A 15646-nucleotide genomic window follows, 5' to 3' on the forward strand; every position below is an offset into this window, starting at 1 on the left:
AAAGCGGGGCACTTTGACCACTGTAGCCTTTGTTTGTTTTGGTGCTTTTGCTAGTCGAAGATACGATGGGGGGTTTGCTTCCCCTTCGCCATTTTACCGATTCGGAAGGAGCCAAGATAAGTGCTTTTCAACCTTCGTCCTTTTTTTTTTTTTTTTAAATGTAAAATGGCCCCAGTGAACGCTCCCTAAGCACAGCCGCCAGAACACCCCCAAGTAACCCCAAAGTAGACATTAACCTTCCACTGCATTAAAGTGGATCGCGGTGGGTCTTGGGGATTCGCCTAACTCCCCAGACGCGGTTTTTGTTTTGAGGCTTTTCGGGGAGCCCTTCTCGAGCCAGCGAGGTCGGGCCCGCTTCGGGGAGAAGCGGCGGCTCCCCTCCCGCCCTCCCTCCTGGCTGCCGGGGTCTGGGGCCCGGGCCGCGCGCTCGCCCCGGCCCAACCGCCTCCGCGGCCCGGACCGCCCCGCGGCGGCCCCAGGCCCCGCCGGCACCCCCGCCCTCCCCGCCGCCGCGGCCGCGAGCCCTCGGCGCCCCCCCGCGCCCGGCGCCCCGGCCCGCTCCGCTCGAGGCGGGAAGCGGCGGTGGCCGCGCGGGCAGCTGAGGAGAGTCGAGGCCGAGAGTCGCCGCCGTCCCCGCCCCCGCCCGGTCCGGCCGTTGCTGCCGCCTGAACGAAGCCCCCGCCGGCCACCGAACCACGTCCTTACCACGGTGTTTGTATTTGCCGAGTTCGCCATTTCCACACACAACACAAACAAGAGGGGGGCAACCCCGAGAAAACAAGATAAAAACAAAACGAAAAAAAAAAAAAAACCAAAACACCCGGAGGGTGACCCAAGCCACCGCAAAATTAAGGGGGGAAAAATTTAAACAAAATTGGATCCTGACGGAGGAGAGGGGAGCGGCGAGAGAAGGAGGAAGAAGGGGAGGAGGGGGGCAGTCCTCCCGGAGCTAAAACTCGAGAATCGCCCTTAAAAAAAAAAAGGCCACGACCCTTTAGGGGTCCGGGGGGCGTTGCCCGCTCCCCACCCCGCGCCAAGGAGGGAAACCACCACCGGTCGCCGCTCCCAGCGCCGCCGCTGCCGCCACCGGCTGCAGCTCCAGCCGTCCGGTCCGCCCGCTTCTCCCCTTTATATAGTGAGCCAACGAGCTGCGCGAGCCGCCGCTGCCGCCGCCGCCGCCGAGAGACAGGGCGGAGGGGGAGGGAGGGGCGGAAAGGGCGGGGGCAGAGGTGGGCGGGGCTGAGCGCGAGACACCGCGAGAACCGCGTGCGCAGGCGCGCCGGGGCGGAGGCTGCCGCGGAGCGCGTCATCACGCGCCGTGGAGAGTGTTGGGTGGGCGGGGCCATGGATTTGAGTAGAGAAGTCTGACGGCCGCCTCCCCAAGTCTCGCGTGATCACGTGGTTGGCACCCAGGCGGAAGTCTCCTGCCACTGCTTTGGGATGAGGAACTTGCAAAGCATTGCTGGAAGAGGCGTGAGTTCTTGTGACACTTGAGGCCAAAACTAGTTGGGACCGCCTCCTATGGGGCGTTTATTTGCTGTCCTGGGCTGGAGAGGGGCTAGTAAATGTGGAAGGGGTGGTGGCAACAGCCTCGCTAGGAATGGCCGCGGAGGAGGCTCGGTCACGTGGCACAGTTTCCGGCCCCTGGCGCGCTCGGACTAAGGGCAGGTTTAAATGCGGAGTCATCCGTGACCGCTCAGGTCGGACTCCGCGTTTCCAGGCGTTAGTGCCTCTTGCTGAGGGTGGGCCTTTTGCTTGCAAAATTGCGTACGAGTTCCTGAAGGATGGAAGCTGATTTGGGACGCCCATTAGCACATTAGCACAAAATTAATAATCCCTGAAGCCAGCTGAATTATCTGTCTCCACCAGTACAGCTACAGAATCTGTTGGTTTCCGTTCCCCTGAAGAACTACTAAATGACTTCTTAAGGTGGTAGAAATGACAAAAAACAAACCACCACCGAGTTTATGACAGCACGACTTTCCCTGGTTTTTTAAAATAATGCCAAAATTCGGTGACTTCATGTGGCCAGCACGTTCTGACTAACCTCTGAAATACTTTCCCTTGACTCACCAACTCACATGGCCTCTCCTTGCGAAAAGAGCAGGCAGAACACGTCCATGTCTTGCAGTGTAATTCAATAGGCGTTTGACCTGCTCTGCTAATCCCGCTTTTGTATCAGTGTTTCTCGCAGAACAGAGACTGCTCTGTTTAGAAGGCAGAACTCACAGTACCTAATTTTCTTGTCCTGAGGAATTTCTAGAGACATGGAATGTAGTCGGTACAAGTGAGGGAGTTTACCCTCAAAAGTCAAAGCAAAACAAAATGTCAAAGTTCTATGCCTCTGAAGCCAGATTTGAGGACTATCGGTTGCTTCTCAGTTCCTTGCACCGTGGGATGTTGTGGGGATGTTGCGGGGGCTGGGGACAGTGAAAGAGAAAAGCAAACAAACGAAATCATAGTGTTTCTTTATTATATAAACTTACCATTCTATCAACATTTGTAATTGATTTAATACTCTGGTGACTGTTAGCCCGGAAAGTTGTAGTAAACAGCTTTCGCTTCATATAATTTTAAGAGAATTGGTTACCACCTTGTATGAGTACCTACTGTTTGTACATGGAATCCGTCACCTTCCACCTCATTTTCTTCTCTTCCTTTTGATATTATTACTAAATGATCAAATGTTTTGCTATCAGTTAAGATTAAGATCATTGCAAACAGGACAGGGGAAAGAACCTATGAGATTTACGCTCCACAGAATTATTCCTGAGGGGATTGATGACAGGTATGTTTTGATTGGGTGTGACCTATGAAATAATGGGATATACTTATTGGATTAAAAAGGCAGAAAACTCAGTCCTAGCCTCGTTAAGACCTTCAGACTCTTTGGAGGCTCTGAGTCAGCCTCTCTTTACAAACTCTAAATTACAACAAGTAATATTTACCTAGATTTCTTTGGTGGTTCCATATAAATTTTTTAGGATTATTTATTCTAGTTCTGGAAAGAAAGTCATGGGTATTTCGATAAGGAGTGCATTAAATTTGTAGATTGCTTTGGATAATATGGCAATTTAACAATATTAATTCTTCCAATCCAAGAGCATGTGATATCTTTCCATGTCTTTGAATCATTTCAGTTTCCTTTATCAAGTGTTTTATAGTTTTAGCATATAAGTCTTTCACCTCCTTGGTTAAGTTTATTCCAAGGTATTTTATTTTTTGATGTGGTTTTAAATGGGATTGTTCTTTTTACTTTCTACTTCTGATATTTCGTAGTTAGTGTAAAGAAATGCAACAGATTTCTCTATATTAATCTTGCTACCTTGCTGAATTCATTTATTAGTCCTAATAGTTTTTGTGTGGAGACTTTAGGATTCTCTATATAGGGAAGTCACGTCATCTGTAAACAGTGACAGTTTTACCTCTTCACTTCCAGTTTAGATGTCTATTTCTTTTTGTTGTCTGATTGCTGTAGCTAGGACTTCCAGTATTATATTGAGTAGAAGTGGTGAGAGTGGGCATCCTTGTCTTGTTGCTGAATTTAGGAGGAAAACTTTCTGCTTTTCATCCTTGAGTATTATGTTGGCTTTATCATAAATGGCTTTTATTATGTTAAGATATGTCTGTTCCCTCTATACCCACTTTGGTAAGAGTTTTTATCATGAATGGATGTTGAATTTTGTTAAATGGGTTTTTTTTGCATCTGTTGAGATGATATCGTATGGTTTCTGTCTTTCCTTTTGTTAATGTGGTACATCAAATTGATTGATTTGCGTATGCCGAACCATCCTTGCAACCCTGGAATGAATCCAACTTGATCATGCTGTATGATCCTTTTTATGTTTGCTAATATTTTTGTCGAGGATTTTTGATAACTCAAAGATAGTGACCTGTAATTGTCTCTTTTGGTAGTGTCTTTGGTTTTGATATGAGGGTGATGGTGGCTTCGTAGAATGAATTTGGGAGTGTTCCCTCCTCTTCAGTCTTTTAGAATAGTTTGAGAAGGATAGGTATGAGTTGTTGTTTGTATGTTTGTAGATCTCCAATGAAGCTGTCTGGTCCTGGACTTTTGTTTGCAGGGAGCTTTTTTATTATGGATTCTATTTCACTTCTACTGACCGGTCAGTTCAAATTATATTTCTTCTTGATTCAGTTTTAGCAGGCTGTTAGTTTCTAGAAATTTGTCCATTTCTTCTAGATTGTCCAATTTGTTGGTATATGGCTATTCATAGAGTTGAATCTAAACAAGAAAGTATATTTAAATAAGTCTAGCTCTGTTCCTTTCCTCTTCACATTATTTTCTCCTTGTGCTTATAGATAACTCTCTTTTTAAAAAAATGATGGTTTATCTTTCCTTTTCTAAGTTTTAATGTGAACTTGCATGTGTACACATTTTTATAGGAAAGAATGGATTCTCCCTTAGAGCCTCTAGAGGGAGTATGACTTTTCCAGCATCTTTATTTTGGACTTTGGCCTCCAGAACTGTGAGAGAATAAATTTCTGTTGTTTTTAAGCCACCAAGTTTGTGGTTATTTATTAAAGCAGCCTCAGGAAAGTAATACAGTAGGTAAGAAGAAGTTGCTCTTTAAAGAAGTATTGCTGCTAGTAAGTGAATAAGGAATGATAGAATATCACCATTTTGCAACCTCTGATGAGTTAAGAGATGGAGATATTAAGTACTGACATCTGTGAATATCATAAAAAGGAAAATACCCAGATACTATGAGCCTCCTGATGAACATGCTATCACCTATAAGTTAGTCCTAGCCTCACCCCCACTAGCCCAAAATAGGAACCCTGAATGTGATCAAGCTTCTAAATCCAACTAACAATCTTCAAAAATTACAGAGGATGATGGGACATTTTAAACTATGTATAAGGCATGCAGTCGTCAAAATCCAGACCCGTGGAGCTGTTGGACAAATAATGCAGTTTCTTCAACAAATAAATTCAGAGAGGAACCTACAGATTAAAAGACACTTAAAGACATATCAACCAGTCATAATATGTAGAACTTATTTGGATCCTAATTCAAATAAACTGTAAAAGAAATATGACAATTATGAGACAGTTGGAAATTCAAACACATACTGGAATAAAACAAAATTTTCCATTAAAAATAAACCTAAACCTAGTTAATCCTTATTTATAATCAGTAGTGGTTCTTTATCCATACAGCTTCCTTTCAGTTGAAAGGTGGTTGGTATTCCCAAGAAGGCCTGGTATTGTGTTATAAATGTAATTAATATTAAACACTGCATTTAATTACATGGGTTTCCTCTTTCTCTAATTCTTGGATTTCAGCTACGTATGCCTTATCTTGATTCACACTTTGAATAGCTGTGATCTGGGACAGTTAAAAGTGGTGGAAAATAAAGTGTTTTTTTCAGTTGTTTCTATAAATATATTCTTCTAATGGCCAACTTATCTTTGCTTTTTCTGCCAACTTATCTTCTTAACTTATGTATCTTCAACTTGGTAGAGACTTCTAATATGACAGATAATTCTACATAGGCAATTTTGTAGTGAAAGACATCATAGCAGGTAAATTAAATCTGTAGTTAATCTTAAAACTATGTCTTAGAGAATCACTACTAAAACTAGAACTAGATGGGCCAGTTTCAGTTCTTCTCCAGAACCTACCTTCCTCTAATAGTAGAAGTAGTTAAAATTATAAAAGGGGAGGTGACAGAAAGATTATTGTAGATTCCAGATCACAATGGAAGTAAGGAATTTGCATAAATACCAAGGGCTGCTCTTTCTTTTAAGAGGGGTTTCTGAGAGAAAAATCAAAGGGTACAGTTCAAATACCTTCTTGCAAACAAGGGTCTGGGTTAATGTTATAGGATGGTTTGTCAAAGTAAGGAGAGTTGGCAAAAAGAAAGGATTTTAAACAGGAAAAATGGAGATTAAAAAAAAAAAAGATGATAAATTTGCTGTTTTATGTTCCTTGCCAAGTTGAAAAGCAATAATAATAATGGATTTACTCTAAAGGATTTAATCACATGGTACTTCCTTTAAAGTTAGTAACAATCCAATGAGGTAAGTAATAGTAACCCTTTGTTATGGTTAGGAAACAGGTTAAGCAGTGACTTGCCTGAGCTCATATTGCTATATACTTGTGAAATTTTAGAGGTGCAAGTTTAAGGCTCTTTCCAAGTGTCTTAAAAATAAGAAGTTATTAATCTAGAAGAATGTGAAGGTTTTGAATCAAATTACATTGCTCCTTAAGTTTGTCAAATATATACTAATTATATAATATGTAAAACTTCATTTGGGAGAAGAAACTTGATAGCATATACAAAATTGAGACTTGAAACGAAGATTTTGCCCCAATAAACTCTAAGTGCCTTTGTAAGAGCATCATCAAGAAGCATTTATTAAACCGCTTAAATAACTGATTTCTCTGTTTCTGCATTAGTTGAAAATCACCCATTTCCCATTCCAAATAGCACCTACTCAATTATTGAATTTGGCAGGAATGGTCATTTTCTATCAAGAGTCTCTATAATCAAAATATTTTTGTCTAACTTTGTAATTATATTAGAAATGCTTTCATAAAACAGGAAAGTGGACCATTTTCAGTGATAGAACATTGGGGAAAGGAAGTCTTTCTGTTTTACCTAGTGAGCCAATGGTATAACTGCCATTGTATAGGTAGAAAAATAAATTGGGCCTGTGCCAAGGTCATTGCACAATAAATTAGAAGAGGCAGTTGTATATTGACAGGGATAGCGGTATAGCAGTAACCCAGAGCATGAGCTTTGTAATCACAGACCATGATGTTTGTCCTTGTCCCAACCATAGGCAAGTTACGTCATCTGGGTAGTGGCAGTTAGTAACATTATTTAGAGGGTCGTGTGAGAATTGAGCAGTAATCCATGTAGAGCCTCTTAGCACAATGATTGGCACAAAGTAGGTCCTCAGTAAAGGTTAGTGACCAGAACAACAATAATAATGTTGATGGTACTGAAAATTAAGTAGGTTCTGTTTTGTCTTTGTCTAGATCATGTTGAGCAGTGGCATGGAGCAAAAAATTAGGAATCAGAACACACTCTGAATTGAGTTCACCAATTAAGTGAACTCATATCTATCTTTTGAACCTCTAACTTTTCTCTATCTGTAAAATTAGAATCAAAGAAAGCAATTGCAAGTTTGAGATACAACACATACTGCACTCTAGATTAGTACATTTTTCATTGATTCTTTGAAGACAGATCATTTGAATAACTGATTTCTCTGTTTCTACATCAGTTGAAAATCATCACTTTCCTGAAATGACTCAGATTGCTTAAAACTAGAAGCTTTATATAAATCTCTAGTCAAGAGAGAGAATTGCTCATTTGTGAAGTGTGGAATGCATTACCATTCCTCAATAAATCTCAAAATGATAGATTTTCAGCCTTCAGATATATTGTTGTGTGTGATAAAGATCAGTACTATTATGTGGCCACGGGATGGCAAAATACACCTGAGCCCAGGTAGAGTACAAGACTAGGAAACCACAATCCCTACAGTGATGTTTCATTTCTTTTTCATGTATTTTATTGCCTCTTGAGTAATATTTCTCACTAACAATGGTTTTATTTTCAAAGGATAGAATTCATCACATATTTGCCTCTTAATTCTAATTTTAACAAATGACAACACAATGAAGTCCAATTCCCTTCTTTCTCTCTCCCCTTTTCCCTTAACTTACTTTCCTTTCTCCCTCCCTCTTCTCTTTTCATAGTCTTCCTTTTTTCCTTTGCTTTTATTTTTCTTTTCTAATACGATAGTTACAAAATACCAAACATAGCCTCTGTTCAATGACCTTGGTGTATTGTCATCCTTCCAATATTGGCTTAAAAAAATTAAACCAGAATTTCTGTCTGACTTTTTAAAAATGTGATTGGATAATAATTATCAAATGCAAACCATTTTCAAAATCTCATTGTGTTCTTAGTCTCCATACTTAGCCATCTCAATTTTAACCTTAGCCAATCATAACATTTAAAAAATATTTTATTGTGGGGGAACAATAAAACAAAAGTTAAATTATTAAAAGCAATCAAATAAAAATAATGTAAAATTAAAAAATGAAACTCCTATATTCCCATCTCTGCTCACACCTTACATTTACACCTGTGTTTTTTCCTATGCTTACAAGACATCTAGGTAAGTAAATAGAAAAATGGACTCATGCTTTAAATTTTATATGCAACTTAGCTTTTTTCATAGACCCAGTCTACCACAGACCTCTTTCTAGACTAGTAAATTTCAAGCTGTCTCAGGTGTTTTTAAAGGCTACATGGAATTTCATAGTGTAAGTAAACAGTAATTTATTTCCTTGAAGGTATGGTTAGGCTATTTCTTTTTCTGCTATTTCAAACACAGTTGCAATAATATTTCTTGTGTGTGCCCCTTTATATACTTTTGTTATCATCTTCGTGGCATAGATTATTAGAAGTGGAGTTGATGAGTCTTAGGATTTCCACCTGTTAAGTATTAATCCATAGTCACAAGTCACCCATGCAATAGGTTGTTCCTGCTCTTTGACCTTTTAAAGGTCCTGTGTAACTGTCTTATAGAATTGCCTTTCTCATTCATCCAGAAAAAGAAGTTTTTTGTCTTTTAAGATTTGTTTCTGTATCTTTTTTCATACTACACACTTACAGTGTCTTTCTCCATGTATCTTTATCCTTTCTTCCTTTCTGGAGAAATCAGCTCTTAAAACTTAATTCCTTCCATCATTTCCCCACCATTATTTCTCTATCATCTTTTTTTTAATCATTTGGAAAGTAATACTATTTGATATAATACTTGTATATTTTGTTTCAACATATATTTTAAAGGGAAAATTAGGCAAGCATTTTCCCAATGTTCTTTATTCTGGTACTTATTTTTCTTTCATATGAAGAGAAAGACTAAAACTGTCCCTAATTCCAAGGCCTGGAAATACTGTCTTTCCTAAATTTTGTATGTAATCTCCTTTTTTCCACTTTGAGTTTATTTTTGTATACGGTGTTAGAGAATGTTCTCATTTAATTGTTTTACGTGTACCTGTCCCTGTCCAGTTTTACCAATACCACTTGTCAAAAAGACTGTCTTTTCTCCATTGTGCATTCTTGCCTCCTTTGTCAGAGATTAATTGACCGTAAGTGTGTGAGTTTATTTCTGGGCTCTCTGTTCTGCTCCATTGATCTGTGTGTCTGTTTTTGTGCCACTACCATAATGTTTTAATTACTGTAGCTTTGTAATATAGGTTGAAATCAGGGAACATGATTCCTCTAGCTCTGTTCCTTCTCAAGATTGTTTTGGCTATTCGGAGTCTTTTGTGTTCCCATACAAATTTTAAAATTATTTGTTCTACTTCTGTGAAAAATGCATTTGGTATTTTAATAGGGATTGCATTGAATCTGTAGATTGCTTTCAGTAGTGTGGTCATTTTAACAATATTAATTCTTCCAATCCAAGAACATGGTATATCTTTCCATCTCTTTGTGTCATCTTTAATTTCTTTCATCAGTGTATTATAGTTTTCAGAGTACAGGTCCTTTGCCTCCTTAGGTAGTTTTATTCCTAAGTATTTTATTCTTTTTGATGTGATGGTGAATGGGATTATTTCCTGAATTTCTCTTTCTGACAGTTCATTGTTAGTGTATAGAAATGCAACAGATTTATGTATATTAATTTTGTGTCTTGTAACTTTGCTGAATTCATTGATGAGTTCTAGTAGTTTTCTGGTGACATCTTTAGGATTTTCTGTATATAGTATCATGCATCCTTCTTCCTTTTTTCTTTTAAACATTTTTTTATTGAGTTACAGTCATTTTACAATGTTATGTCAAATTCCAGTATAGAGCACAATTTTTCAGTTATACATGAACATACATACATTCATTGTCACATTCTCTTTCACTGTGAGCCACCACAATATCCCATATATATTTCCCTGTGCTACACAGTATAATCTTGTTTATCTGTTCTACATTCTGAAATCCCAGTCTGTCCCTTCCCACCCCCTGTCCCCCTGGCAACCACAAGTTTGTATTCTATGTCTATGAGTCTGTTTCTGTTTTGTATTTATGGTTTGTTTGGTTTTTTTTAGATTCTGCATATGAGCAATCTCATATGGTATTTTTCTTTCTCTTTCTGGCTTACTTCACTTAGAATGACATTCTCCAGGAACATCCATGTTGTTGCAGATGGCGTTGTGTTGTCAGTTTTTATGGCTGAATAGTATTCCATTGTATAAATATACCACATCTTCTTTATCCAGTCATCTGTTGATGACCATCTAGGCTGTTTCCATATCTTGGCTATTGTAAATAGTGCTGCTATGAACATTGGGGTGCCGGTGTCATTTTGAAGTAGGGTTCCTTCTGGATGTATGCCCAGGAGTGGGGTGACTGGGTCATATGGTAAGTCTATTCCTAGTCTTTTGAGGAATCTCCATACTGTTTTCCACAGTGGCTGCACCAAACTGCATTCCCACCAGCAGTGTAGGAGGGTTCTCTTTTCTCCACAGCCTCTCCAGCATTTGTCATTTGTGGATTTTTGAATGATGGCCATTCTGACTGGTGTGAGGTGATACTTCATTGTAGTTTTGATTTGCATTTCTCTGATTATTAGTGATATTGAGCATTTTTTCATGTGCCTATTGATCATTTGTATTTCTTCCTTGGAGAATTGCTTGTTTAGGTCTTCTCATTTTTGGATTGGGTTGTTTGGTTGTTTCTTATTAAGTTGTATGAGCTGCTCATATATTCTGGAGATCAAGCCTTTGTCAGTTTCATTTGCAAAAATGTTCTCCCATTCCGTAGGTTGTCTTTTTGTTTTACTTATGGTTTCCTTTGCTGTGCAGAAGCTTTTAAGTTTCATTAGGTCCCATTTGTTTATTCTCCCTTTTATTTCTTCTAGGAGAAAATTTTTGAGATGTATGTCAGATAATGTTTTGCCTATATTTTCCTCTAGGAGGTTTATTGTATCTTGTCTTACGTTTAAGCCTTTGATCCATTTTGAGTTGATTTTTTTGTATGGTGTAAGGGAGTGTTCTGGCTTCATTGATTTACATGCTGCTGTCCAGTTTTCCCAACACCATTTGCTGAAGAGACACTTCCTCCTTTCTAATTTGGATTCCTTTTATTTCTTTTTCTTGTCTGATTGCTGTGGTTCCAAAAACTATGTTGAATAAAAGTGGCAAGAGTGGGCATCTTTGTCTTGCTCTGGACCTTAGAGGAAATGCTTTCAACTTTTCACCATTGAGTAGTTAGCTGTGGGTTTGTCATATATAGCCTTTACTATGTTGAGATATGTTCCCTCTGTACCCACTTTTTGTAGAGCTTTTATTATAAATGGGTGTTGAATTTTGTCAGAAACTTTTTCTGCATCTGTTGAGATGATCAAATGGTTTTTATTCTTCAATTTCTTAACGTGCTCTATCACATTGATTGATTTGTGGATATTGAAAAACCCTTACATCCCTGGGATAAATCACACTTGATTATGTTGTATGATCCTTTTAATGTATTGTTGGATTCAGTTTGCTAATGTTTTGTTGAGGATTTTTGCATCTATATTTATTCATCAGTGATATTGGCCTGTAATTTTCTTTTACTGTGTTATCTTTGTCTGGTTTGGGTTTCAGAGTGATGCTGGCTTCATAGAATTTCAAAAGTGTTTCTTCCTCAGCAATTTTTTGGAATAGTTTCAGAAGGATAGGTGTTATCTCTTCTCTAAATGCTGGTAGAATTCACCTGTGGACTTCTGTTTTGGGGGAGTTTTTAAATTACTTACTCAATTTCATTACTGGTAATTAGTCAGATCATATTTTCTATTTCTTTCTGGTTCAGTCTTGGGAGATTGTACATTTCTAAGAATTTTCACATTTCTTCTGATTTGTCCATTTTATTGGCATTTCATTGTTCTTAGTAGTTGCTTATGATCCTTTGTATTTCTGTAGTGTCAGTTATAACTTCTTTTTCATTTCTGATTTAATTGATTTGGGCCCTCTCCCTTTTTATCTTGATGAGTCTGGCTAAAGTTTTGTTGACTTTATTTATCTTTTCAAAGAACTAGCTTTTAGTTTCATTTTTTTTTTCTTTAGTCTTTATTTATTTTTGCTCTGATCTTTATGATTCTTTTCTTCTCCTAGGATTTGGACTTTGTTTGCTCTTCAGTTTAAACTTCCATCTTGAACTACTTTTACCAGGTCCCGTAGGTTTTGGATCATCATGTTTTCATTTTCATTTGTCTCTGGATGTTTTTTTGATTTCCTCAGTGATCCATTGGTTGTTTAGTAGCATATTCTTTAGCCTTCATATGTTTGTATTTTTTTCTTGTAATTGATCTCTAGTCTCATGGCATTGTAGTCAGAAAAGATGCTTGAACACAACATTATAAACTAACCATACTTCAATTTAAAAGATTTTTAAAATATATTACACAATTTAAAAAAGAGAAAGAAAAGGTGCTTGATGTGATTTCAGTTTTCTTAAATTTACCAAGGCTTTTTTTGTGTGTGTGGCCTAGCATGTGATCTATCCTGGAGAATGTTCCACATGCACTTGAAAAGAATGTGTATTCTGCTGCTTTCGGATGGAATGTTCTATGTGTATCAGTTCATCGCATCTGATGTATTACTTAAGGCCAGTATTTCCTTATTGATTTTCTGTCTGGATGACCTGTCCATTGATGTAAGTGGGGTATTGAAAGTCCCCTACTATTACTGTGTTATTGTCGATTTCTCCCTTTATTTGCTTCATATATTTACATGATCCTATGTTGGATGCATGTGTATTTACAATTGTTATATCGTCTTCCTGGATTGATCCCTAGATCATTATTTGGCATCCTTTTTTGTCTCTTGTAACAGACTTTATTTTAAAGTCTATTTTGTCTGATAGAAGTATTGCTGCCCCAATTTTCTTGAGCGCTTGAAAGATAGGGATGGTGCTTAGCAAGTTGGGTACTTGTAATTGTTGGGCAAGCATATGACTGTAGGAGTTGGCAGCCAAAGTGAGATAAGGGGGAAATTATCATAACTGAGGAGTAGAAGGAGCTAAGAGGCTTCAGCATTGGTTTGGTCAGACATCAGAATGGCAACAGGAGCAGAGATAAAGAAGAAGATTGACAGCCAGGTGCTAAAACCCGTGGAATGAAGGGAGACTTTGGAGTTTAGTGGGATGGTGGTATTTGGGGTTGCAGTGTCTGATAACTTCAACTTCAAAGGATCTAGGTTTTGAGAGAGGGAAATAGAATAAGTTTTAGAGTTGCAATAGGAAGCAAGGAAGATAATGCTCTTATCTCTCATCTTCAAGCCCAGAGGTTCATGGTATAAGAGAACAAATTGCACCCTTTTGAGAGGACTGTAGGGCAGGGGAGCCAGTGTCCTTAGGGCATAAGTGGGTTTCAGTCAGGGCATGGAAGTGCAGGGAAGGCTCAGGGAGGATATCATGGATAGAGTATTGATGACAAGTCATGAGTCTCAGAGGACACAGCAAGGGTTCAGGGAGTTAGGGAGGAATGGGAGAGGGGCTTATATTCATGAATGAATTGGGGTGGTATGGTGAAAAGGGTTTGGACTTCTAGTGGTGCCTGAGGCAAATGGAAACATGAAGCATATTGGTATAGTGATCTGGAGGGACAGTTAGAGGAAGATCAGGAATTGGTTTAAGAAAGGAAGAAGGGTGACCCAGCACACTTACAGCCAGTTGTGGTCTGGCAGCTGAAGGAATGAGTAAAGACATCTTCTGAGAGTTTGGTGTCTCAGACAGTTTGCGATGATGAGACAGTCAAAGGAGCCCAGAAGCTCCAAGAACTCTGCTAACTTTCATTATTTGAAGTGTCTGAGCCTCAGTTTATTTGTCAATAAAATGGGGACAATAATGCTACTTACGTGATAATTATGAAGATTAAATATGTGTTAGATTGAATTAATGGCTCTAGTCCTTCACCCATTCCTATATGCACACCCTTTGCCTATAACTTTGCAGTACAATAAATAGGTGGAGTCTGTTTTCCTACTCTTTTAGTCTGAGCCTGCCCATGTGACTAAACTTGGGCAGTAGAATTGGGTTGAAGTAATGTGTGCCATTTCTAACCTTAGGCCCCAAGAAGTCATATGTATTTCCACCTTTATTCTTACGCTGCTGCCTCTCCATGAAAATGTCATATCCAGGCAAGTTTGTTGGTTCCAAGAGGAGAATAAAAGGCACACAGAGCAGATCTGTCTTAGGTAAGATGCCGCAGCCAAGCCCAGCATAGGACAGAGCTCCCAGCCAACACTTAGACACATGAGAGAGCCCAGCCTAGGGTAGCCAGTCGTCAGTAGAGCCACAGATGTGTGAGCTATAATAATAAAGAACCATTGTTGTAAGCCATTGAGGTTTGGAGTGGTTTGTTACACAGAAGTAGGTAACTGATATAAAATATAAAGCATCAAATATAGTACATGGCAGTTGGAAATCAGTTAATGTCAGTGTTCCAGGTACTTTAGTTGTGTAACAAATTACCCTAGAACTTATTGCATTGAAACAGTCATTTATTATGCTCACTGATGATCAGGATCAGGAATTTGGACACAGTACAGCAGAAATGGATTGTCTCTTCTCAGTACACCAGAAATGGTGCCTCAGCTGGAAGACTCAGTCTGAGGGCTGGAATCATCTGACTCTTCCTGTACTCATGTGTCTTGTTGATCCCAGCTGTGAGCTGAGACCCTAGCTGAGACTGTGAACTGGAATACCTGTATGTGGACTCTCCATGTGTCCTGGGCATGTCCTCACAGCATGGTAGCCAAGGTCCAAAGCTGAACTCTGGAAGTCAAATAGCATCATAGCTTCCACTGTGCTCTTCTGGTTGGACTAGTCATAAGCTCACCATTCAAGCTCTAGATTCTAGGGCTGGGAAATAGATTCCACTATATGATGGAGGGTGGAAAGTTCTGGAAGAGCAAGTGGGACTGGAAGGGTGGCTATCCATTGCATTCATTTTGGGAAAATATAATCTGCCATACTTAGTCATTTTTATTATTTCTGCTATCCTCATGGAATAGATATGCTGATTGTGTCTAAATTCACTATTTGCAGTGAATTCTGCCTACTTTACTTACATAATTGTGTTCCCCCTCCTTGGTATGCACTTGCCCTCCTTGCTGTGCCCTACTTTACCTTTTGAAGCAGTACCCTTTCCTTTATAAGCTGACTCAAAACACATCCCTTCTCCAAGTCCTCCCCCCCACCAATTGTAATAGCTTATTTGATTTCCTCCCTGAATTTCTAAAATCCATCATTTCAGCACAACTTATTTAGCACTTGTTGTATATACCTTGCGTTGTACATTATCCTATGCGTAATTCTTTTTGAGGGTAAGAATGACAATATTTTAAAGTTTTAATGTACTTAAGTTGCTAAAACAAATTATTTTGCTAATCTTAAGAATTCCCTAAATGTTTATAGTTTCTGTTGATGATGGTGGACAAAAATATTCTGTGGTCTCATGGTAAATGCAAGTATGTAAAAGTAGACATAAAATATTTCTTGTTGTAAAACCACATTGCTGCATAGCATGTATAAATATGGCACAACCGCCAAAAGCCATTCTTAGAAGCATTTTGTGTGTGCTTGTTTAAAGTATGCATATCCCATTTTCCTGAAGTTTC

The 15646-nt window shown here is 39.1% G+C and overlaps 1 protein-coding gene and 1 long non-coding RNA gene across 2 annotated transcripts in view; one reads left to right on the forward strand and one right to left on the reverse strand.

The window, feature by feature from the left end:
- The window catches only part of GTF2A1 (general transcription factor IIA subunit 1), a 40334-nt gene extending 39156 nt beyond the window's left edge, over positions 1 to 1178 (reverse strand). Inside the window, exon 1 of the mRNA XM_032482462.1 lies at positions 706 to 1178. Coding sequence (XP_032338353.1) covers positions 706 to 735 — 30 coding nt within the window. The 5' untranslated portion in view covers positions 736 to 1178. The remainder of the gene's footprint in view (positions 1 to 705) is intronic.
- A 146-nt stretch (positions 1179 to 1324) lies between these two features.
- LOC116664372 overlaps positions 1325 to 15646 on the forward strand; it is a 47962-nt gene continuing 33640 nt past the window's right edge. Inside the window, exon 1 of the long non-coding RNA XR_004320884.1 lies at positions 1325 to 1473. This is a non-coding gene — a long non-coding RNA (uncharacterized LOC116664372). The remainder of the gene's footprint in view (positions 1474 to 15646) is intronic.

The sequence above is a fragment of the Camelus ferus genome, chromosome 6 (assembly GCF_009834535.1).
Source record: "Camelus ferus isolate YT-003-E chromosome 6, BCGSAC_Cfer_1.0, whole genome shotgun sequence".
NCBI lineage: Eukaryota > Metazoa > Chordata > Mammalia > Artiodactyla > Camelidae > Camelus > Camelus ferus.